Source organism: Bubalus kerabau, chromosome 1 (assembly GCF_029407905.1).
Source record: "Bubalus kerabau isolate K-KA32 ecotype Philippines breed swamp buffalo chromosome 1, PCC_UOA_SB_1v2, whole genome shotgun sequence".
NCBI classification, from domain to species: domain Eukaryota; kingdom Metazoa; phylum Chordata; class Mammalia; order Artiodactyla; family Bovidae; genus Bubalus; species Bubalus kerabau.
The window spans coordinates 65,501,579-65,527,265 of NC_073624.1; the positions used below are offsets into that span (position 1 = coordinate 65,501,579).

Below are 25,687 nucleotides of genomic sequence, written 5' to 3' on the forward strand. Positions count from 1 at the left end.
CTTTTGTAGGGAAAGCAAGAGAAAAAGGAAGGCTGATGGTTTCTTTTAAACCTAACAGTTAAAAGTTCTTTCACAAAGATGCAGGTGGAGGGTTAGGGTATTTAGATTGGTAAGTCAGATCAACATTGGCAACTTTACATTTTACATGTTTAATTCGCTGCCAAACACCAACCAAATGTATTCATCACCTCTAGAATACTGCATCTCAGCCTTACTTCAGTGGTAGGAACTGGGCTCAATCTGGTGTTTCAAAGATGATCACAGGAAAGAATATGAGAATGGGAGCCTTTTTAAAATGCTCCAACACCCACACTCATCATGTCACAAGACTCCCCATCTAGTGCTGGGACCCACCTCCAGCAGAAAGCCAAAACAACAGACCACTAAGAGGGGTCCAAGGTGCCTTCTATATTTCATTCACACCTCTCCTTTACCAGGGAGTGCTATTAAAACCAAAGAAGAGGAATAAGTCTCCAGAGAGCTACTGAGGCACCCTGATAAAACTGGGAGAAGGAAGAAGTAACAGGAGGCCAACACTGTTGCCTGGACTTCCTGGACTCTAAATCCATGGGGAAGTCCGGGGCTCCACAGCTGCTGTCCAGTAAGAGGAGTTTCCAGGTCCTGTATGCCCCTCCAAACTCGGATTCAAATTCACCACCTAAAAATGGGGTATATCTCTGCCCTGGGCATCTGCATCTTCAGTCGCTCTCATCATCATCCTCTATCTGAAACCGTTTCTTCTTCCGGATTCCTGGAACTCCCAACTCTGGTGCTACGGGAATGACAAGGATAAGAAGAGAGAGGAGATCTAAGTATGTTATGGAGAAGGAGGATGGTAGTATTTATCTTCTAGACTGGAGAGAAGAGTGCTAGAGGTTAGAAGAAAAAGCAGGTCCCGACCGGACTCCCCCACTTCTGCTCCCACCTTTATCTTCCTCCTGCTCCTCATCGCTGTCCAGCAGTTGTCGCTTCTTGGGTGCCATTATCAGCTGCTCTTTCCCACCACTGGTCCCTTCCTCTGAAACAACCACAAGAGGCATGAAATTAGGGAACTAGGTTCTTGTAGTCTCAGAAGTCTTGTAGACCCTCTTGATCGATATGGCCAGCACGTAGTAAGTATACAATAGGTAAGTGGTCCTGGTATTACCCTCTGGCGACACCAGGCCTGCTTCCTTTTTCCGGGCTAACACGAGGGTCCTCAGGGCATGTGCTCGGTGCTCCTTTTGATGCTCCTCCTCTTGTTGATGCTCCTCTTCCTGTTGGTGCTCCTCCTCTAGGCCTGGCTCCCCAGGGACCTTAGATTCTAATCCTAACTGAAGCTTTTCCTCCTCTTCTGCTTGGCTCAAGGAAGCTGACATCCTCCGGAGCTGGGTGGGACTCAGTTTGGCTGGAATTCGCCAGAAGGTTTCCTACAGGGGCAAAGGAGTTGAAAGCAGGAGCAATGGGAAAGGAGAAGCCTCTAGCTCACCAGATTTTGACATTAATCACTGAATACATATGAGCCTACATTGGTGACGCGCCACAAGGGTTGTGAACTCTCACTGCTTATTAATCCAGTCTATGCCCAGTGTCTAGCACAGTGCCAGAGAATATAGTTGCTAATTACATAAATAAATGAATGGATTCTGGGGATCTAAAAGTGAGTCAGATACGATCCATGCTTTCAAGGATCTCACAATCAAACAGGATAAAGAACCAATCTACTATAACAATGTACTGTAACACCACAGGACTGGGGCTATACTAACGGAACGAACAAATCACAGCCACCAAAATGATTACAGTTGGCCCTCTGCATCTGCGGGTTTCATATCTATGGGTTTAACCAACTACAGATCAAAAACATTGGGGAAAGAAATGAAAAATTCCAGAAAGTTCCAAAAGCAAAACTTGAACTTGCTGCACACCGACAACCATGTACACAGCATTTATATTGTACTGGTTGTGACAAGTGATCTATAGAGACTATATGCAAAGATTATGCACAAACACTACGCCATTTTATAGTAGAGACTTGAGCATCTGGTGAATTTTGGTAGGGAGTGTGGTTGAAGGAGTGAAAGAGACTGCTTTCCTGAGGAAGTGACAGCTGAACCAAAACTCTTGAAGGTCGGGTGGACGGTTCATCAGGAAGATGGGTGATCGGCCACCTGTGTATGTGGTTGGAACCTTCCAGTAGGGGGAACTGGCATGATGGACTGTTTACAGGTATGAAAAAGTCTGTTTGGAGGATGGAAAGTAGCTCAGGATGACTACAGTGTGAGGCAGGTGTTGGGTGGCATGACTGTGAGGCTGCAAAGCTTGGCCAAGGCCAGATACATCACTCAAAGGCTGTGGACTTGGTACTGCAAACAGTGGGGAACACCAAGTGCTCTGATCAGGGGAGTGATATAATCAAAACTATATTTTAGAAAGATAACTTGGAAGCAGTGTGGAAGATGGACTTAGGAGAAGAGAAGATAGGCGAGGAGAAGATTAGCAGGACAGCTCCTGTAGGAGTCAAGGTCAGAGATGACAGGGAGTGAGGAGATGTATCTTAAAGAGGCAACAACATGCTTGGCTGATGCCATAACTGATGTATTTACCTGTCCAGAGGCAGGAGGCCGAACCCCTAGCCTTCGCAACAGCTGTTGAAACTGTTCATTTTCCATCGCTTCTTCATTTTCTTCTGTCAGTGGCACCAACGGAACTGCCTGGGAGCAGCCTAGGACAGGACCCAGTCACATGGTGAAGATGTGAAGAAAGAACTGGCCCTCCATCCCATGGCAGGTCCCCAGCAGCCTCCAGACCCCAGTCCTCCCGAATCCGTCACTTATTCACTCACCGGCCTCTTCCCGATCATCTGCTGCTCGGATGAGGCAGTTCTGGAGCCAGAGGAGGGGAGCAGAAAAGCCTGAAGGAATGTGGGAAACTCACAACTGGTCCATACAACCAACCCCGCCATCTGAGACATCTCTCCCAAAAAAGCCCTCACCTTCCTGGTGCAGACTTTGCCCAAGGTATTCAGCTGAAATGACGGAGCCACCCTGGGGTTGCTCTGCTTCTGAGCCTTCTTTCTCTTCATCCTCTTCATTCTCTTTCTCTGGCACATTTTCCTCTTCTTCTAGATCTTCCTGGCAAAAATCGTGCAAGGATTCCTCTTCATTAGGCTACAATTCATTGGGGTGAGAAATGGACCAAAGGAGACAAGATAAGGAACTGTGTGGAGTCCTCTGGTTCCTGACTACCCTACTGGGGGGGACCTATTCAGAAGGGCCTGAGGCAGGAAGAATCTGGGTGGGCTACTTCTAAGGAGCACTGCAGGGGGAGAGGGGTGGGAGGGAGGCATGCCCAGCTGGCAGAGCCAGGGTAAGACTGTTACCAAGCTCGAGGGTGCCAGCTTCTTCCGGCGTTTCTTGTACAGCTCCCGCCGCTCAGCCACCAGCCCCAGAGCCAGCAGTTTATCCACTATTCGGGCCCGTGAGCGTTTGGCTGTAATGTTCTTCATGATATTACCCAGGACATCTATAGAGAGAGAAAGTGTGAATAGCCAAGAGCAACAGGGTAAAGGGACTAGTAAAGGAAACAGAGAGCAGTCTTTGGAAAGGGGATAACTCAATTCACTCAAAAATGACACCACAAAAAAAAAAAGTACGGAGGTCTTTCAAAAAACTACAAATAGAATTATCATATAACCCAGCAATTCCACTCTTGAGTGTATATCCAAAAAAAAATAAAAACACTACTTCGAAGATACATATACTCCAATGTTCTTGGCAGAATTATTTACAATTGCCAAGGTATAAAAGCAACCTAAGTGTCCATAAACAGACGAATGAATAAAGAAGATGTAATACACACACAGGGCTTCCCATGTGGCTCAGACAGTAAAGAATCCACCTGCCACGCAGGAGACGCGAGTTCAATCCCTGGGTAGGGAAGATCCCCTGGAGAAGGAAATGGCAACTCACTCCAGTATTCTTGCCTGGGAAATCCCATGGACAGAGGAGCCTGGCAGGCTACAGTCCACAGGGTTGCAAAGTCAGGTACAAATTAGTAACTAAACAACAATAATAATATACACATATACAGGAATACTACTCAGCCATAAAAAAGAATGAGTTTTTGCCATTTGAGGCAATATGGATGCTAAGTGAAATAATTAAGACAGAGAAATATGATATCACTTATATGTGGATTCTAAAAAAAAAAAATGAATGAATATAACAAAAAAGAAGCAGACTCAGAGATATAGAGAACAAATTAGTGGTTACCAGTGGGAAAGGGGGAGGAGCCATACGGGGGTAGGGGATTAAGAGTTGCAAGCTTAGGTATAAAATAAGCTACAGGGACGTATTGTACAACATGGGGAGTATAGCCGATATTTTTTTAACAATGATAAATGGAGCACAAAATTTAAGAATTAGTGACTATAAAAAAAAACTAGTGACTATAGTGAACCATACTATAGTGAATTGTACACCTGTAACTTATATAATTAAAAAAAGAAAAAATATCTTTAAAACAAGCAAACGTGTCACCACAAATAGAGCAGGTGGACAGAAAGGAGAAAATAAGCCTTCGTTGGGAAGAGGAAACGGCAGGAAAAGAAATGAACAGCTTGGCTCTCCTCTCAGAGGCTCCCTGAGCTTCCCCCTCACTCACCATCGGAGTCCTGAAACTCCTCAAAAAGCCGCTGCAGCTCCAGCTCCTGATCCTCCGTCCACAGCACAATCTGGGTTCCTTTCCTATTGAGGGAGGTGTCAGTGGAAGGGGGCGCTCAGGGGCTGCGTGGTGGATTCCCAAATCAGTTCCCTCCAGAGCATGTGCCACTACCTCTGGAAGTCCTTGACGCTGTCAGCCAGTCCCAGCCGCACCAGATGGTGGATGACCTGCCTGCGTGTCCGAGGAGCAGTTTTCAGGTGTGCCAAGATGGTGTCCACCACATCCTGACCTGAGGTGGAGGAGGGGGTGACGCTGGGAAGGGGGGTCCCGGGGCTCTGGCTGCCTTCCTCCCTCAAGCTCTTCAGACCTCAAGGCCTCATACCTTCCACATCCTTATGGGCAAGATACAGTTCCCGAAGCTGGGCCTCCTCCTCTGGGCTCCATCCAGGGAGTCTGCGGCTAGAAGATCTGAGTGGGGAAAGAAGGGGATCGGGGAGGCTGCTGGGTCCGAAAGAGGAGACCAAGGGCCTTCTCTTCTAACAGGAGCAAGGGTGACCCAGGTACCTCAGAGCAGCCAGCCAGCGGAGGCCTAAGGTGTGTCTCCTTCCTCTTACTCTCCTTCTACTTAAGAATCCCAAAATCAAACTAAGAGTTTCCAGGTTGGGCCCCTGGAACCTGACACTGCAGGGGCTGAGGGTATTACGAGGAGAGAGAAAAGTGAAAGGAGAGGAGCCAAGCTACTCAGAGAAAGAGAACAGGCATTTCTGGGCTTCCTTATGGCCTCCCAGCACTTCCTGGTATAAGGCACATACAGAGTCTCTGTGGGCCCCCAACTTTGAGCGCGCCCCGAACACCGGTGAAGGAGAAGGAAACTAGAGTAGACAGGACACTTAGGCTCGATCCCAGTTTCTCTCTTGGGTGAAATTAGTTAACAGGTAAAATTAGCTTCACCTTCGGGGCTTGTTTTCTCGTCTATGAAAGGGAAAGAAAGGCGACGCCACCTGACCTGCCAGGCCCTCCAGCTCTGGCACACTGTACTGGGTCGCCCCCACCACCCACCACCAGGCCCACCACGCTGTCCTCAAGCTCACCCGCCATCCAGGGTGCCGTAGCCCTCAGTCATCTCTCGAACCACAGCAGTGTTCTTCCAGAACAGCAGCTCCACAAAGGCTTTCTGGTTGACAGCAGCCAAAGCAAAGAACTTGCCCAGGATATACTTGGCAAAAGTCACCAGCTCCTGTGGGAGAGGGAGGCTATCAGGCCCGTGGCCACATGTACATAAACACGGGCCTCTAGGTATTGTCTCTAGACCTGTTCCCCAGCTGGCCCTCCTCGCTTGGCCTCTTCTATCCTTCCCCATGCAACTCCCTCAACCTACCTGCCTGCATCCTCACTGTTCTCTCATGGCTCAGCCCTGACACCCCTCAGGGCACTTTACCTCTCAACCTTTTACCCCAGGACGTCCCTAGGCCTCCAGACCCCCATTCTTTGGTATTTCCTCACTTTGTAGGCCCCGGCAGCAGGGTCACTGAGCAGACGATTGAAGAGGTAGAAGAGGGAAAGCTGGAAAAGCAGGGCTTCCATTTTGAGATCGTGGGCCAGCCGGTGCAGCATCTTGACCACACAGTGGTTGGTGTGGGCGCTGTTCTGCTTGTAGCTCCGCAGCAGCAGCAGGTAGGCTCGGAGGACGGTTGAGTTTGCGAAGCTGCACCGAGACAAGGAGCGAGAGGACGCAGGCGTGAGAAAGATATAGCTCATCCGCATGGCACCCTGGTCTCCACCCTGACACCAACTCCATCCTCTGGGCGTGCACCGTTTCAGGTAGTCCAAAAAGTTAAATTCTCTCTCCGACACCTGGACCACTTCTAACTCTTCCTCCTCCTCCTCTTCTTCGTCTTCTTCCTCTGCCCCTTGTTCCTCCAGCCCCTGCTGGCCTACAGAAAGAGTGAGGATTACCGGGTATCTGTGACGTTGGTGCTGGAGAAGCATGGGAAAGGAGAGTGATGAGAAGGAAATGGAGACTCACGGGGAAGCGGGGCCAAGAGGATTTGCTTCAGTAGCTGGATCTCCTCCTCTGGGGAGATGTCCTGAGCACCAAACACATCTCTTTCTGGCCACACCTCTCTGGAACACAGAAAGAAAAAAAAAAGGCTTTTTGCCAGAGGGAATTTGGGCTTCTCTGGTGGCTCAGATGGTAAAGAATCTGCCTGCAATGTGGGAGATCTCAGTTCAATCCCTTGGTTGGGAAGATTCCCTGGAGAAGGGAATGGGTACCCACTCCAGTATTCTTGCCTGGAGAATTCCATGGATAGAGGAGTCTGGTGGGATACAGTCCATGGGGCTCCAAAGAGTCAGACATAACTGAGTGACACACTTTCACCAGAGGGAATCTGAATTATAATTTGAAGTAGTAGAAGGAATTTAGACTTATTTTCCAACTGGAAAGAGAATGCAAACTGTCATCTCAAAGATGAAACAAAGACTCTAGGGAAATTTTCCCTCATAAGCCTCACTGCAATGAAAATCAAAGGAACAAAATGCAAGTAATCTAAATGCATGACATTTAGTTGGACAAATATACATGATTGGGTTTTAAAGCCATTAACAATCGCAGAAATATATCTGATGTGAAATGATGTTCACAATATATTGAGAATTGAAAAAAATACTACAAATCAGTATCATAATATTCTGATTTTGTAAAAGAAGGTGCATATGTCTATATTTAACACAGAGGGGGAGAATACTCTGGAAGATAACTCATCAAAATGTTAATGATGGCTATCTTTGGCTCATAGAATTATCTCTATTTTCCCCCCCAACTAACTGTGCTAATATTTTTCAAAAGTGAAACAAAACAAACAACAAACTTCCCTAATAAACCAACCAAAACTTCCCAGGACTCAAGTGTTCCATGCAGAGCTCTTGCACTTCTGAGGGGACTGCTCTCTTTGAAAGACTGAGAACCCTGTGCCCCAGTGAAAGCCACTCTCTGCCCCCAAAAGTCCAGGGGCTGGATGCAGGAGGATGCGCACGCAGCGCTCTTACCGGGCAGACCTCAGGAGGCTCAGGGCCTGCGGGGCCTGGCCAGCCAGGAGGCAGTCCTGGATCCGCACCATGGCTTCTGCCCGCTGCTCTTCCACTGGCACCTCTGAGGCCGCATCAAAGGGAACCACCGAGTCCAAACTGAGCTCAGAATCCTAGAGAGGGATGATTAAAGCTATGGAAACAGTGGTGGGGGTGAGGGGATGCCAAGACAGCCTGTCCAGGGCACTAGACTCAGGAGAAGGTTTCTGCAGCTACTTACCTGGGCACGGCACTGCAGCTGCTCGGCCAGGGAGGGCCACATGGCCTCCAGCTCCTCTGGGCTGTAGGGGGCATTACCAGAAGCAACAGACTGATCTAAGGCCTTCTTTTTCTTCTTTCTTTTCTTTCGTTTGTTCTATGGAGAAAGAACTGTGAGGACAGCAGGAGAGCCAGAGACGCCTTTTCCCATCAATGTCCTCTGAGAACTAATTAGTCAGAGGTCTGAATTAATTAGACATTCATGGAGTGACCACTATGTGCTACTTGATGGCGATGGGTAAGCAGCAGTGACCAGCATGTTGCCTTCTCCTTGAGGCACTAGTTTGGGGGAAACAGGTAAGTAGGTAAACAACACTACAGCGTGGATAAAACCTAGAATGTGGCTGAGCATAAAATGCCATGGCAAAACACAGGAACAGCATGTGACTCATTTCTTGGGGCAGTGACACCTTAAGCAGAAGTCTATAGAATAAACAGATTTGCTATAAGGATAAAAACTTCTATATGAAAAGGCTTTGTAAAAAGGAAAGCATTCTGCAAAAGTACACCACGATTTTCTTCCTCCTGAAAAGCAGGAGAATGAAAGTCAATACCCTGACCCTGTCTCGCCAAGTCATGGCTGTGAATCAGTCTTTGCTGTGGGTAAATAAGATGGGTTATGAGGTCCTTAATGAGATTCATGCTATATTCAAGGAACTTAAAACACACCAAAAGTCAGGAGCATGAGCCTGGATTCCAGCAGGTCAGGATTTAAGTATGGATGCTGGTCTTTTACCAGCAAGACCTTGCACAAGTTGCTTAACCACTCTGTGCCTGTGTCCTAGTGTTGCCATGAGGATTATGGGAAAATCTTAGCACAACATCTGAGACATAGTACACACCAAACGCTCAATACAGTACTGAGAATACAACAGAGTTCTGAGTGTAAAAAGGCCTTTTAGAAAAGTCTCATTGGTACTACAGGTGTCCTAGGTGGAGCAGGGGTAAAGAATCCACCTGCCAATGCAGGAGACGCAAGAGACTTGGGTTTGATCCTCAGAGTAGGAAATGGCAACCCTCTCCAGTATTCTTGCCTGGGAAATCTCATGAACAGAGGAGCCTGGTAGGCTGCAGTCCATGGGGTTACAAAGAGTTGCAATGGATACAACTGAGTGACTGAGTACACTGGTACCACAGCCCCTTTCAAGTTCACTTCTGACCAAGTTTTAAGCTGCAGCAAATAGAAGTATAGGAAAATTTTTACAAAGCAGAGTCCTTGTGTCTCCAGGATAGAAACTCCTTGAGGTTTTCTTCTTGTCCCAGATTTTTCATTTATTATTTCATTTCAGGCTCATATGGGTAGATATTATAATCAACTTTAAAGACCTGGAGACTCACACAAGCAGTTTGAGTTATTCTACCAGTAACTAATACAGGATGAAATCCCAGATCTCTGACTTTTTCTATTTTTGGGTTCTCTAGGCGGCATGCAGGATCTTAATTCCCAGACCAGGGATCAAACCCTGGCCCCCTGCAGTGGGAGTGCAGAGTCTCAATCACTGGACTACTGGGCAAGTCCCCAGATCTGACTTTTACTGTAAGAAAAGGCCCTTTCTATCTCACGACAGTGCTTCTGAAGAATAACCAGGAAATAGCACAGCATAATTACTAAATCCTAAAATTATGGACCGCCAGAGTCTATGTGCTTTTAGCAAAGAGCAGGTGTTTAATAAATGGTTCCTGAATGAAGATATTTATGGTAGATCAGGAATTAACTGAATGAGAGGAAATTTACAAGGCCAACTCACAATGGCAACACCAACAAAACTCTTGGCCTTAGCTGAGAGTATTTCTAACAGATCAGCTTTCCCCTTCCTCCTTTCCCTCCAGCTCTTTCTACACCACTGGGCCGCCCCATACCTGCACCATCAGGTTCCCACGGCTCCGACAGAACCGCTCCAACATCTTGAGGAAGAGGTGGGTGGTTTCCACTAGGTCACGAAGGAAAGAGCGGGGCTGGCATCTCTCATCAAATTTCCGAAAGAGAGCCAGGAAGAGCTCCCGGTACTCCATCACGTAGAAAATGTTGTCTGCAAACAGGGAAGAGAAGGGGATGGAAGGATTGGCCTGGAAAGCTTGGGGATGGGAGAGACAGGTGGAGCTGGGATGGGAAGGGTGAGGTTTGGGTTGAGAGGCAGGGAAGGCGGGACCAGCAGCCAGGCCAGGCCTCACTCTTTATGATGCGGCTGCTCTCCCTCACAGCCTCGTCTGGGCACACATCCATCTCATTCACCGTGGCCAGCAGCTCCTGATACGCCTTCAGAGCCAGGTGCATCCTGCAAGAAGAAAAGAGGTGAAAGGGAGGACAGCTTAGGACCTTGGTTCATGGAAACAATATCACCCCTTTGCACCCCCACCTCCCAAAATAGTTCCATCAAAAACTGAATGACCCAGCCCATCCTTGCTCCCCAGCTTGACCACCTGAAGCCTGAAATAGGGAAGAAAGCACCATCCCGAATTCAGGCGTTCCGATTCCCAACCTGGCCAAGATGCCCACTCTGACCGCAGTTCTCCTCCCGCTCACCGGCGTGCCCAGGAGGCGGCTTCCTTGCGGTCGGTCAGCATCATCTCATAGTAGTTGGTGAGATTCTGCTCAATGAAGTGGAAGGTGCGGACACTGAGTGTCTCAGAAACCAGGCCTGGCCGGAAGGAGGTAGCTCGGTTGAAGGCCATGAAGAAAGCCAGAGCCCACATGTAGTAGGTCTCGTCGTGCTGCTGAGCCTTCTCCCGAAGCAGGTGGTCCTATGTCCAGGAAAAACAGATCACTCCGTGACCTCAGGGCTTCCCACTTCCTCCTGTCCTACTGCGACCAGGTGGATCCTGGACATCACTGTAACAATATATTAGGACCCAAATTTCCATCCTTCTCTTATCCTCTCCACATTCCCTTCCCTTTCCTCTGGGGCAGCTACTCTACAGAGTCTTTTTTGTCCATCAATAACCCACTCCCTCTTGACTTCATCACCATGTCTCAGGAGCACCCTACACCCTTCCCACCTACTAGTCGATGGTCTTTGGCTAGCTTCCTGTGGGCTTCTCACCAGCCTGCCCTTCTCCTCACTGCGGCCTGAGTCACCTCTGTGCTCCATCCTTCCTAGGCTCTCACCTTCACCGAGCCCATGAGGCGGTTGTAACAGTTTTCCAGGAACTCTGAGCAGAAGTCCCGAAGAAAGAGTCTCACGTTGAGGGCAGAGCGGCGCTGGATGGACAGCTCCCGGGCAGCCTGGCGACGTTTAGGCACCCGTCGGGGCTGCTTTCCCAAATCGGAAGTATAGTTTTGGAGCTGGGGGTAGAGGTTGAGGGGATCAGAATTACTTCTGAACACCTCCTTCCCTGGCAGCTCTTTCCACATCCTTGGTACTTCAGTTTTCTCAGAAGAAGCTTATAGAAGGTTCTCTCCCGCTAGTACTAAGTGAAGATGCCTGTAAAGACACTGCCAAAACTCTATGCCTCCTACGTCTCCAACTTTCTAAGCCCAAGAAGAGAGACAGCTTTACCTCCAGAGATGTTTATCCTTTGTAGGCCCCCTACTCTGCAATGTCCCCCCAACCGCCCCGACAGGACCATACTCACATTGTGGAGACCTTTATGAAAGACAAGGTCCCTCTCCCCAATGGATTTCAAGCCCTGGATGATGTAGGAACCCCCAAACCGAGAATGCCTGTAGAAGAAAAAAAAAACCAAAAAACCTCCAGGGTGACTCCTCAATTCTGTGGAAGCTCCGTGCTCACTCTTTCAGCAGCACATCAAGCGTGCTGTAACCACAAAGTGCTCTCTGGTCACCACTGTGACCCAGTGTCTGGCCCGAGCCCTGACATTCTGCGGTGCAGGAACAGGAACACAGGTAGAGCGGCTCTCTGCCACTCACCTGTTGCCTCGCTGCAGGGCTCGAGTCTTCTTTTCTGCCATCTCTCGCTGGCGCAAGACCTCCAGCTCTGCCACATCTGTCCTCCGCTCCTGAGCCAAGCGTCCCTGCCCTACTCCTGCTAGTTGCTCAGGGTTCTGAATTTAGAACAAGAAGGGATGAGTCAGAAGGGTAGTCATTCCCTATTCTGAGTTCACCTCCTGGGGGGACAGAAAGAGTGAACGAAAATAGGGCTGTTGGTGGGACCCTGTACCTAAGACATGGCTACTCCACAAGTCTCCTGCCTTCCCCAGACATTTCAGTCATGACTCAAGAGCAATTCTGGCCACACAGCAGAAAAGGACACGAGGGAAGGGTCAGCGGCAACAGGTCAGGGTCTCACCTGGTCACGAAACATAAGGGAGATGATCTCCAGCACATGGAGGCTCCACTGCTGCTCCGCAGGTGAGCTGGCCAGGAAGAGGAGCAGGTCATCCAGGCCACTGAGGTGGATTGCCCAGAGAAGCCGGTCGTGCACACTGGCGTCATCGTCAATCCGCTGAGCAGTGAGGTGGAAAGGGGGCACTCAGTCAGTTCTCCTGCCCTGCCTTGAGGTTCTTCAACTCCTTCCTTAACCAAGGTGGCCCCCACCAAGGTCAGAGGACAGAACAGTGGAAAAGGGGGCTGCTCACCCTAACCAAGCATGAGAACTCAGACAACCCCAGATCACCTTCTCCTGCTCAAGGTCAGCGGGGACATGGAGGATGTTTCTGACCAGCAGCAGGATCCGCTCAATCAGCAAGTTGTCTTCCTCCTGGCGTTCCTCCCAGCCCTGGTCAGAAGAAGGAGAGATAGAGGAAGAGACTCCCTGGGGAAAGCAGGAGGGCCCTACTCTGACGGAGGGACAGAGGCACAGAGAAGGGTCAGGATTAAAAAGAAAAGAAAGGAAGTGTTCAAGCAGTCCTGAGGCAGCAGACTCAGTGCGGTGGATTGGACTTGTACCCCAGGGATTGGGGCCATATCTCCATGATAATGCCCTGCCTGGGGCTCTATGCAGACGAGGAGCAGGGCGCTAACTGTACCCCTCACCCCCACCCCCCCACCCCTCAGCCTGGCATCTTGGGAAGCGGAGACTCACCAGCTGCAGCAGCTCATACAAAGTTTCACTGAGGACCCCAAATGCCTTCTCACTGGCAAAGGCCTATGAAATAGGGGAGTGGACCTTAAGTAGCCTCCACTTTCTCCTTCCCCACTGCCCCCAATTCTGCCCCAGGGACTCTGGGGTAAAACCTCACCTCTTTGTAAGCCTGCAAGTATGCCAGCACCTGCAGAAAGTGGTGCCGGAAGCTGGGCTCCTTGGGCATGCTGCCGAAGCAGAGCAAGGCTGGTTGTGTCAAGTTCACCATCAGCCTAGGGAGATCATGAAGGAGGGAGAAGCTGTTAAGTTTCCTCACCAGGCACCAACACCAAAGGCTAGCACATGATAAACCTTAAAAAGTGGAGGAAGCAACAATGAGATCCTGCTGTATAGCCCAGGGAACTAGATTCAACATCCTGTGATAAGCCATAATGAAAGAAAATATAAAAAACAATGTGTGTATATATATACATATATATACATGTGTGTATAACTAAGTCACTTTGCTGTACAGCAGAAATTAACACAGTATTATAAATCAACCATACTTCAATTAAAAAAAAAGCTGGGGAATCAACCTGATAACAGCATCAAAGAGAGGCTTGTCCTGGCGATGCTGGGTGAGGATGGGCAGGAGGTCACTCTGCAGGATCTGAGCCGATCCCAGCTGCTGCCGCACGTCCCGTGTCTCATCCTCGTGCCTCAAGTAGCGGATCAAGTCCTTCACACTCTCTTCAGGGACAGAATAAACACTTACATGGACCCAGGGAAGAAGCTCCACCCAGGTCCATGTGCCCTTCATACCCATGGCTTGAGAAATTAAAAACATCTCGGTTCAAGTAAGTTTTTTTCTTTTTAAATCTGTTTCCTCAAAAAAGGACTCACCTAAGCAATCTGGCTCCTTGTGGTAAGTGTCTCCCTCCAAGTACCCAAGGGCACTACATGTGGCAAGAAGTTCACAGTTCATCATGCTCAAGTCCACACATCAGTGGATGAGCCAAGGGACACAGAAATGACGAGGCCTACAGAGACAAGGAAAGATAACAAATGTGGCTCCTCCCCATAAAAGGGAGAGGGGAGCGCACAGGCCCCCATGCTTTGGGTATTCTGAACAAAATCCTCAAATGCTTCACTTCCATCAGCACCAACAGTGTTTTTCCCAGTCTTAGGGAAAGCTTTAAGTTAAGGCTTCAACCAAGGAGGCTCCAAGCCTAAGAATTAAGCCATCCCATCCTCTAAACTGGGGCTTCCCAGATGGGGCTAATGGTAAAGAACCTGCCTAGCAGTGCAGGAGACATAAGAGAGACAGGTTTGATCCCTGGGCCCCAGTATTCTTGCTTGGAGAATCCCATGGACAAAGGAGCCTGGTGGGCTACAGTCCATGGGGTCGCAAACAGTTAGACATGACTGAAGCGACTTAGCATGCACGCATCCTCTAACCTGGGTCTGAAACTGTATGTTTCAGAGTCTAGATGATGAAGTAGAAAGAAAGGCTGGTTAGTGAAGGGCATCATCACCGAGACTCTCACCCTGAGAAAGCTCTGCAGCTCTATGAGGGGAACGAGCTTTCCTCTCCTTTAAAATTGCCAGCCCCAGTCCCCTTCCACACACAGTTATGGCTCTTCTATACAAGAACTGAGAAAACCCAGCTGTGACTGTGAGGTGATCCCACTGAGGATCTGATACATCCCAGGAGCCCGAAGGCTTCTAAGGCCTTAGGGCTGTGCAGAGAAAGTTCCTTCACTCTCCTCCCCAAAGTTACTCATAAGTTTTGATGATCTAAGTAGAAGCCAGCACCTAACAGGGTGGACAAAAAAAGAAGTAAATAGGAACTAGTTAAACTTCCTGTCCCTCTGCGCAGAAGGACCATCTTCCTTTTCAGAAGCATGCCCTGCTTTACAAAAGTCCTTAAACCTGCATCAGATAATCAAGTAGGTACAGGTCCTGGATGTTTCGGAACCTGACACTAGTAACACACACATAACACATACACGGGAATATCCATCAATCTTGTCCCCTTATCACATTCAGCCATACTCTCAGCTTCCTCTAAAAAGACCTTTCCCATATGTCCCACAGAGGTTCCATATGTACCTCTAGCCCAACTCCACCCCTGTTCCCCCACAGGAAATGGGCATGTCCAAAGGACCAAGGTTTGATGCCTGGTGCTGTATCTCTGTGTTTATGTAACTGGGTTATTTCTCTAGGCTGCTGCTTTCCCTTCCCTGGTGTGTTAGTCACTCAGTCATGTCCAGTTCTTTTGCAACCCCATGGACTGTAGCCCGCCAGGCTCCTCTGTCCATGGAATTCTCCAGGCAAGAATATTGGAGTGGGTAGTCATTCCCTTCTCCAGGGGATGTTCCCAACCCAGGGACTGAACTCAGGTCTCCTGCCTTGCAGACAGTTTCTTTACTGTCTGAGCCACCAGGGAAGCCCCCACTGGTGGAAACATACCATTAAAAAATCAGCCAGGGACAGAAAACTTACAGTTCACTCTCTTTTCATTTGATTAAATAGAAGCTACTTATCACCTAGTCTGTGTGGCCTCCTCTTTCTCTCCTAGACCACTTAGAATCTGATTATCTGTCTTATGTGATCTACATCACACACACCTGCCCAACCCACCACTTCCTAGATCCATGCCTTAGCTGTCTCTCTGGCTCTCTAACCCTCCAGCTCAGGAACATAAACATACACATTCTTAGACATAGAGCCCCGTCTTGCACTCTCCAAACCTTGCTCCCACCTTCTGGAAAGTCTATCTCCCTTAACTCCAAAAGTTCTAAGCCTATCTGACATTCACGATCCAGCTCAATGCCACCCAACTCCTCACGAGGACAAGCATCTACAGCAGCGCAGGTTCTGACAGCACATGTCATTCTAAATGGACTGCCTCCTCCAGCACTGAACACTTCTTTATGTTATAATTATCTAGAATATCTCTTTTCTTCTCTATTAAATGTTCTTTTTAAAAAATTTTTATTTATTTGGCTGCAGCAGGTCTTAGTTGCAGCACACAGGATCTTTTGTTGAGATGCGCAGGCTTAGTTGTTCTGGGCAGGTGGGATCTTAGTTCCCAGACCAGGGACCGAGTCCCGGATTCTTAACCAATGGATCACCAGGGAAGTCCCCATACAAGCCTTTAATTTATCTTTGTTTCAATCAGAGTACTTTATTCTCCTTCGTGTTTTCTACTTTGAAAATAATTTCCCCAATGCTCCCTCTTTGACCCACAATAAAGGCAAAACAGTAAAACCAGCATTCTGGCTTGCTAAAGAACCAATAGAAACGAAGAAAAGAAATTCTCTTTTTTTTTCTTGAAAAGATTGCCAAGAATCAATAGAAAAGACAGGAAATTCTTTTTTTTTCCCTTGAAAAAGATATCTTAGAAATAACAAAACATGCAAGTATGCAAGTAAAAGCATTAACATTATACCCTCAATTGGTATTATACCCAATTAACATATACCCAGAATGACTGCAGTCATTTGAGCCAGGTTGCACTTCAAAGTCACCTTAGAGGGACCCCTCTGGTTGTCCAGTGGTTAGGATTCTGATCAAAGCAGGGGGTCTGAGTTTGATACCTGGTTGGGGAACTAAGATCCCGCATGCCACCACATGAGGCATAAACACAAAAAATCCAAACCATCTTAGAACGTCTGCTTAGGCCCAATCCAAATATTCAGAAACTCCAGGGGCTGAGGAAAACGGGCCCAGGCACAGTATTTAGGAAATGTCTGCCAAATAACCCTGTAATTGCAAACTGCTTTAAGATACGCAAGCCTTTTATGCTGGAGAAAAATCAACATGCAAAGGAAGTTCTATAACTTTATTCAACAGTCAGCAGTTAGTTCTCATCATTTCTTTTTATTGATGACCTTCTGGATAGGGTTTTTTTGGTGGTTTTCTTTTGTTTGCTTTGTTTTAAAATACAGACTAGTATAAGGCAGTAGTTCCCAAACTTTTGGATTTCATGGATGAGTCTTTAAGTTGTTTTTTTTTTTTTTTTTAATTCAGGGAGACTAATGGATCAATGCAAAGAAAGACACGAAAACAACAGAATGGGAAAGACTAGAGATCTCTTCAAGAAAATCAGAGATACCAAGGGAACATTTCATGCAAAGATGGGCTTGATAAAGGACAGAAATGGTAGGGATCGAACACAAGCAGAAGATATTAAAAAGAGGTGGCAAGAATACACAGAAGAACTGTACAAAAAAGATCTTCACGACCAAGATAATCACAATGGTGTGATCACTCACCTAGAGCCAGACATCCTGGAATGTGAAGTCAAGCGGGCCTTAGAAAGCATCACTATGAACAAAGCTAGTGGAGGTGATGGAATTCCAGTTGAGCTCTTTCACATTCTGAAAGATGATGCTGTGAAAGTGCTGCACTCAATATGCCAGCACATTTGGAAAACTCAGCAGTGGCCACAGGACTGGAAAAGGTCAGTTTTCATTCCAATCCCAAAGAAAGGCAATGCCAAAGAATGCTCAAACTACGGCACAATTGCACTCATCTCACATGCTAGTAAAGTAATGCTCAAAATTCTCCAAGCCAGGCTTCAGCAACACGTGAACTGTGAACTTCCAGATGTTCAAGCTGGTTTTAGAAAAGGCAGAGGAACCAGAGATCAAATTGCCAACATCCGCTGGATCATCGAAAAAGCAAGAGAGTTCCAGAAAAACATCTATTTCTGCTTTATTGACTATGCCAAAACCTTTGACTGTGTAGATCACAATAAACTGTGGAAAATTCTAAAAGAGATGGGAATGCCAGACCACCTGACCTGCCTCTTGAGAAACCTATATTCAGGTCAGGAAGCAACAGTTAGAACTGGACATGGAACAACAGACTGGTTCCAAATAGGAAAAGGAGTATGTCAAGGCTGTATATTGTCACCCTGCTTACTTAACTTATATGCAGAGTACATCATGAGAAATGCTGGACTGGAAGAAACACAAGCTGGAATCAAGATTGCCGGGAGAAATATCAATCACCTCAGATATGCAGATGACACCACCCTTATGGCAGAAAGTGAAGAGGAACTCAAAAGCCTCTTGATGAAAGTGAAAGAGGAGAGTGAAAAGGTTGACTTATAGCTCAACATTCAGAAAACAAAGATCATGGCATCCGGTCCCATCACTTCATGGGAAATAGATGGGGAAACAGTGGAAACAGTATCAGACTTTATTTTTTTGGGCTCCAAAATCACTGCAGATGGTGACTGCAGCCATGAAATTAAAAGACGCTTACTCCTTGGAAGAAAAGTTATGACCAACCTAGATAGCATATTGAAAAGCAGAGACATTATTTTGCCAACAAAGGTTCATCTAGTCAAGGCTATGGTTTTTCCTGTGGTCATGTATGGATGCTAGAGTTGGACTGTGAAGAAAGCTGAGCACCGAAGAACTGATGCTTTTGAACTGTGGTGTTGGAGAAGACTCTTGAGAGTCCCTTGGACTGCAAGGAGATCCAACCAGTCCATTCTGAGAGATCAGCCCTGGGTGTTCATTGGAAGGAATGATGCTAAAGCTGACACTCCAGTACTTTGGCCACCTCATGCGAAGAGTTGACTCATTGGAAAAGACTCTGATGCTTGGAGGGATTGGGGGCAGGAGAAGAAGGGGACAACAGTGGATGAGATGACTGGATGGCATCACTGACTCGATGGACCTGAGTTTGAGTGAACTCCGGGAGATGGTGATGGACAGGGAGGCTTGACGTGCTGCGATTCATGGGGTCGCAAAGAGTCAGACACGACTGAACGACTGATCTGATCTGATCTGAACCCAAGGTTGCAGTCTTTAAATTTTTTAACTTAAGGACATTAAAAATATATATATATACAGGCACACAAACCTCATTTTTGCTGGTAGAGGACTATAAAACGGTGCAGTTTCTGTGGAAATTGGTTTAGCAATTCCTCAAAATGTTAAAGACAGAGTTAATATAGGACCCAGGAATTCCATTCGTAGGTATGCTGCTGCTGCTGCTAAGTTGCTTCAGTCGTGTCCGACTCTGTGTGACCCCATAGACAGCAGCCCACCCAGCTCTCCCGTCCCTGGGATTCTCCAGGCAAGAACACTGGAGTGGGTTGCCATTTCCTTCTCCAATGCCTGAAAGTGAAAGTGAAAAGTGAAAGTGAAGTTGCTCAGTCATGTCTGACTCCTAGCGACCCCATGGACCGCAGCTACCAGGCTCCTCTGTCCATGGGATTTTCCAGGCAAGAGTACTGGAGTGGGTTGCCTTTGCATTCTCCAATTCATAGGTATACATATGAGAGAAATGAAATGTATGTCCACCCAAAAAATGCACACAACTGTTCAAGCAGCATTATTTGTAACAGCCAAAATGTTAAAAACCCCAGTGTCCATCAACTGATGAATGAATAAACAAAAAGTGGTATATATATACAATGGAATACTATTTGACAATAAAAAGGAATGAAGTACTGATACATACCACAATGTGGATGAAATCTGAAAACATTATGTTCTGTGAAGAAGTTAGATGCAAAACGTCACATATTGTACGATTCCATCTATATGAAATACTCAGAATAGGTAAATCCATAGAGATATAAAGTATTATAGATCAGTGGTTGCCAGGGACTGGGGGAGAGGGGGGAATGGGGCCGATTGCTAGGAGTCATGTTCATGGCTTCTTTTTTGAGTGATGAAAATGTTCTAAACTTAGACAGCAGTAACTGTTGCAAATCTCTGTGAATTGTACATTTTAAAAGGGTGAATTTTATGGTATGTGAATTGTGTCTCCAAACAGCTATTATAAAAACACTCACACAATTACTACACATTCTGTTTTCAGTATTTAAACACCAAAAAAAAAAAACTCCATGAACACCTAACAAGGACAAAAATCCCAGGATAAAATAGTCCTTTGAATTTAATATATTTGATTTTATGAAAAAACTCATTATGCTGTATTTTCACATTTCATCATAGACAGATGAGAACTTTATCAAACACCTTAGACAAAGCAGACCTGGACATTTAAAAGGAATGTTAGTTAAGTTTCCCACTCAGTTGAGTACTAAGCAGTTGAGATGAGGCAATAATCATCTGAAATTAATACTTGCAGGCCTCAAAATGCAAGACCCAAAGGAAAACAAAGGATAAAGATTAAAAATGCTTGTAATTCAAAACAGAAAATTAACACACTTCTTGAAAACAAAACCAAACAAAAACTTTGGCCCCAAACCCACCCTGCTCCAAGAAGCAGCTTTGAGTAGCACCAGTATGAATGGTGGAGCCTGGTGGGCTGCCATCTGTGGGGTTGCACAGAGTCGGACACGACTGAAGCGACTTAGCAGCAGCAGCAGCAGCAGTATGAACAAAATGACACTTGGCATTTGAATTCCAGTTCTGTCCAGGACTAAGGTGGTGATCTTCAGCATGTGGCTTAACCTAAACCTCAGTTTTCTTATTGGTACACTAAGAAAAACAAGTAGGGGGTGGTTCAAATGAGGTCATGGAACTCAAGTCATCTGTGCAGCAGTGGACCATTGGCGGTCCAAACTGTTAGCTGTCTGCATCAAGATTAGTATGAAAACAAAGCATAAGCATTTAGGATGTCTTATAGCACTCTGACAGAGCTGATGTGTGTTGAATCTAATAGTGAAAAACGTAAAGTGCTGGTCATTCAACCGTGTCCGACTCTTTGTGATCCCATGGGCTAATAGTAAAAATGTCTCTATTCTGTACATCTTTTTTTATGTTACTTCTCTAGTAATTTAATTTTTCTAATAACACTGTTCAAGTTTTACTATTTTACTTTTTAAACTCATTAATTAATTTTAAAGTTACATTTGTATGTGTAGGGGGTGGGGTACAGCACCACGCAGCATGTGGCATTTTAGTTACCTGACCAGGGATCGAACCCATGTCCCCTGCGTTGGAAGCACGTAGTCTTAACCACTGGACTGCCATAGAAGTTCCTAGTCCCACTATTTTAAAACAGTTCTTTATATATCAATTACATCACGATAAAGTTGGTAGTGGGAGGGGGAGAAAGCATTGATCCGCAATAGCTTGGGAGGGGAAAAATCCTGGTCCTTGACCAAAAAAGTCTGAGAAGCACTGATATCAAACTGATATTTACGGAGTGCTGAGTACAAAGACTTCTCAAAATATTAATTTCCTCTCCATCTACTGGACTCTATAGTTAGTCATTAAGTGCTTACAAAGAGCCTTAGGCAAAAGTCACGGCTGTGCAGGTGCAGTGGCTGAGGTGTTGAAGATATTTAAGGAATTTAGTTGCACAAATAAAACTCATCTACTATAGAGAAAACACTATAAAAGGCAAGTTAGTACAAGCTCTAAATAAGTGATATTGAAAAAAAATTCTGAAAAACTAGGGCTCTTTTCAGGCTGACGTAGACCGAGGTTTTGTCAAGGAGGTTTTGTCAGAGAAGTGTGATTAGAACTGGGCCTTTGAAGGCTGCCTTAGAATTTAGGTAGCTGGGAGGAGGGGAATTTAAGCAGAGAATCTTCCAGAGCAAAAGCAGAGAGGGAACCACTATGAATAAAGGAGCTTAACAGGAGAGCAACGAAAAAGAGGGTTGGAACTGGCTTTATGGGAAAACTTACTGACAATCAATTTAAGGATTTAGAATAGAAGCCTGGGACTAATTGAAGATTTCTAAGCTGAAAAATAAAATGATCAGACTGGGGTAGAGCACGCAGGAGCACATATCCTACTATTGTATCACTACACATAACTCTTGTAAAGTCTCAATCTTTTTTCCTTTTATTGCATTCACTCTACAAAAGATCCCAGCCTCAGATCAATGCAACCATTTACTTTCCAGGCTCTAAGATTCAAATCTAGACTAGGATTTGCTGGAGGAAACCAAACCACCCCACACAATGATACACAACAAATGTGGTCTTCAATCTGAACAGGCCTTCAGCCTGACCCAGCATCCTTAGTATTCCTGGTCCTCTCCCTCTTCTCCTTCTAGAGGAACAGCTGTTTCTAACTTTCACCCATTACCCTTAAGTCCTTTTACTCCACTGCTTCCCACACCTCTCAGCTGGTGTCTCTGGTCCTTTCCTCTCAGAACAACAGAAATCAGAAATGAACTCTCTCAATTCTCTCCACCCAAGCTGAAAAACAAACATATTTCAAATGCCCACAGTGACTTTTTTGCTTCGAATCTAAGCTCTCCATTTGTACAGCTCAATCACTTCTCACTTCTTCCTTTTTTTACTGTTTGGCCATGCCATGTGGGCTCTTAGTTCCTCGACCAGGGATTGAACCTACACCCCCTGCACTGGAAGCTCAGAGTCTTAACCAATGGACCGCCAGGGAAGTCCCTGATCAATCACTTCTTATCCCTCAGTTGGTTCTTCTTCATTTGTTTCCAACATTCTCTTTATACTGGCTCCATTCTCATATAAGTTGCTCAAAGCTCTTTCATCTTAGGAGGAGGGCAAATACAATAAAGCGAAAATCAAAAAACCAAAACTTTCCTCAAACCCATACTGGCTGTTCCCCCTCTCCTCAAGTGATGATGGTCCTTAGGCCTGCACCTTTTTATGTATGTACGGCTGCAAGGCTTGTGGGATCTCAGTCGGGGCTTGAACCCTGGACATGGTAGTGAAAGCCTGGAATCCTAACTACTAGGCCACCGGGGACTCCTAAGCCTACACCTTTAGTCCTCTTCCTGTCTCACTCTACACAGCTCCTTGGGCAAACTCATCCACTCCCACATCTTCAACTACCATTTCTGAGCCATTAGCCAGCAAATCTGTTATCTCCTGCCACTTTGAACTTGTTGGTGCCAGTCCCACAAATAAATAGCCATCTCCATCTTCTCAAATCCTCACACTTAATATGTCCAACATGGAACATCTTTTCCCTTGGTTGTCTTACTTCTCTGTTGGATTTCTCAGGAATTGACACAATCTACTCAGTTATTCACACAAGAAACCTAGAAGTCATTCTAAATACCTTGAGTCACTCACTCAAGCTAATTTTACTTCCTTATGCTCTTCTGTCTGGCCCTTGTCTATCCCCATTGCCACTGCCTCGCTTCAGGTCCTGAGTATCTCTTGCTTAGATTACTCAACTGCTACCTAGCCTCTTTTCCTGTGTCCAGTCTCATTCTCTTAAATCTATCCATAATACGGTTACCAGGTCTGGCCATTTAACCACACTGCTTAAAACCTTTCAATGACTACATAAGAAATTCATAGTAATTATCTCTGGGGAGAACTGGGGGACCTAGGTCAGGATAAATAGTTATCTTTCTCTTCAGTACTATTTGAATTGTTTACCTTCAGCATGGGCTAATGCAAATTGCGCTAATGCAAAATGCGCTAATACAAAGTCCTTCATGATCTGTCTGTTAGTTAACCTTCTCTCCCAGGACACTCCTCTGTCAGGAACACCCTTCTGTCATCTACCTAGAGGCTATCCACTCACCTTTTAGAACTCTGCCCAACTGGCACTTCCTCCTGGTTTCTCCATACAGAAAGTATCTCTCTTTTATGTTTACTTTGTGCCATAAACAGACTTTCATCATGGCATTTGTAGTTCATGTTGTACATAATACTTAAATAGATTGTTTAAAACATCTATCTCCCTGAATTAGCCTTAGATTCCCTGAAGGCAGGAACTGTTTCATATTCACCTTTGAATTTCAGAGTCTAGTGAGTGAGTCAGAATCTACAGGGAGTGGGTCTTGGACAAGAGTGTTCTGAAAACACTCTTTGGGTGACTCTAATTCAAGCTCCTGTTACCTGCACTAAAATATAAACTCTTTGAGACTAGAAATCTTTGTGACCAGCACAACATAAGTGTCAATACATGCTTTCTAAGACAAGTTTTGAAGTTGAGGGAGGAGAGGTTGGGGCTGGAGATTTGGAGGCATCAGGTTGTTAGGTGGTCTGTCAAGCTGTGAAAGTAGAGAAGTTTACTCAAGACAATTCCAAGTGAGCAGAGTAAGGAAGCCAGGGTGGAATTCTCTGGCACCCTGTAACTGCAGAGGGCTCACATCTGTTCCTTCCAGTTCCTTAAGGGCAGGAACTCTGTTCTATTCATCTCTGTCCATCTGGTGCTGAACACAGTGCACAGTTGGAGGTGAGTAACCCTTTACTCAATTGTATAAGTGCCACAGAAAATGTTTAGTCGCGAAGTTGTGTTTGATTCTTTTTGGACCCTATGGACTGTAGCCCGCTAGGCTCCTTTGTCCATTGGATTTCCCAGGCAAAAATACTGGAGTGGGTTGCCATTTCCTTCTCCAAGCAATCTTCCTGACCTAGGGATAGGACCCATGTCTCCTGCACTGGCAGATGGATTCTTTACCACTGAGTAACCAGGGAAGCCCGTCATATATAGAAGGAGGTAAAATACTTCAGGAACACAAAGGAAAAAGTGACTACTTTGGCCTAGGAGGGCTGGAAAGAGAGGTTTTCAAAGGGACAGTTGAGTTCGCTTCTGAAAGAGAAGCTCACTTGGCAGAGAAGTGGTAAGAACTTCAAGTTCAGGGAACAGCTGGAGCACAAGTATCAAAGCATGAAAGACACAATACAGACACGCTTTCCACAGGGCTGGGATTCAACTGCATGAGATGGAAAAAAACATGATAAGAACCTTTAGAAAACAAGTTGAGTCAGAGTCAGACTGCCAAAGGTCTGGACACCCACCTAAGGATTTAAACTTGACAGTGGGCAGCCAAAGAGGAGTTTTAAAAGTAATCTGAAATGACCAGATTGACTTTTTATAAAGGTAATTATGAGTGGCAGCACGAAGGGCCAAGAACTGAGATACTCAAGGGAAGGAGCTTAATTAACGGCTGATGGTCCAGCTAACAAACTCAAGCAGAGACTGTAACCTCCATAAGTCTACCAAGGGAAAGGTCAGAAGGGAATGAGAAATACATTTTATAAAAACTCAAGATTGAAGTCAAGTGACCACTGGATCCCGGCTCCTGCTGACCACCAAGTTGCACACCTGTTTTTTTCGGGTCTGAGTTGGATGGGAAGTTCAGAGGCGGAAATTCCTGGGAAGCTTCTGTCTTATAGTAAAGGTTCCAAGCCCCTTTCCATCACAGCCGCACCCCCGCGGGCGGACCAGGCCGTGCGGAGTGACCTCGGGAGAACAAGGGGGAGTCCCAGGCGAGTTGGAAACGCCCGGACAGCCACAGAGGAGACCCGACTGGGAATTGCGCGTGCGCACCTAAGGCGCGCGCCCCGCCCCCTGCCTTTAAACCAAGCGGCGGGAAAGGGGACTCCGCGCTTCCCAGGAGAGCCCCCGTGGCTACGAAGGGACGCAGTCCACTTAGAGCCTTCTTGCCCACACACTCACTCACCCGCTCCCCGCCGCTCCTCAAGATCCCCGCGGGGCCAGCAGCTGTTAAGCACAGGTCCGCTACTTTTCCCGCCACCAGTGTGGGTCGCACCAGACCCTGCCTACGTCGGACCAGACCCTGCCTACGTCGGGAGCAGGGGCGGGGCGAGCCAGGCTGGTCCGTGTGACCCTTAGCGGCCGGGGGAGTTGGTGATGAAGTTAAAAAAAAGGAAGCGAGTACAAGTATTGTTTTATCTGAGTCGATCCCTTATATTGAGCCCGAGCTCACAGTGCAATGGATTTCCTGCTGACTTACGATCATTTGGATCTAAGTGCGAATAGAGGTGAATTTACAAACATTCTTCCCCTTCTCCTAGTCAAGTGGATTATTCCAAAGT

At 46.5% G+C, this 25,687-nt stretch overlaps 1 protein-coding gene across 2 annotated transcripts; it reads right to left on the minus strand.

Annotated features, from left to right (window-relative positions):
• Positions 1-388: 388 nt before the first annotated feature.
• TIMELESS (timeless circadian regulator) lies at positions 389-25,553 on the minus strand. 2 transcript variants are annotated; one of them, XM_055577989.1, is made up of 29 exons: positions 25,312-25,553; positions 13,857-13,993; positions 13,550-13,703; positions 13,129-13,243; positions 12,972-13,034; positions 12,564-12,665; positions 12,237-12,392; positions 11,858-11,991; positions 11,563-11,650; positions 11,096-11,272; positions 10,514-10,731; positions 10,162-10,265; positions 9,850-10,019; positions 7,952-8,086; positions 7,693-7,844; positions 6,671-6,768; positions 6,458-6,578; positions 6,148-6,349; positions 5,736-5,881; positions 5,027-5,112; positions 4,816-4,933; positions 4,645-4,727; positions 3,362-3,504; positions 2,975-3,149; positions 2,825-2,893; positions 2,586-2,704; positions 1,148-1,409; positions 926-1,018; positions 389-772 (listed from the first exon to the last, which is right to left on the minus strand). In XM_055577989.1, the coding sequence occupies exons 2-29, from the start codon at positions 13,939-13,941 to the stop codon at positions 699-701; spliced, it is 3,642 nt and encodes a 1,213-aa protein (XP_055433964.1). In that variant the 5' UTR covers positions 13,942-13,993; positions 25,312-25,553; the 3' UTR covers positions 389-698. The 2 variants fall into 2 exon arrangements, with proteins under 2 accessions (XP_055433964.1, XP_055433975.1); XM_055578000.1 differs by lacking the exon at positions 25,312-25,553 and adding an exon at positions 24,954-25,239.
• Positions 25,554-25,687: the final 134 nt, after the last annotated feature.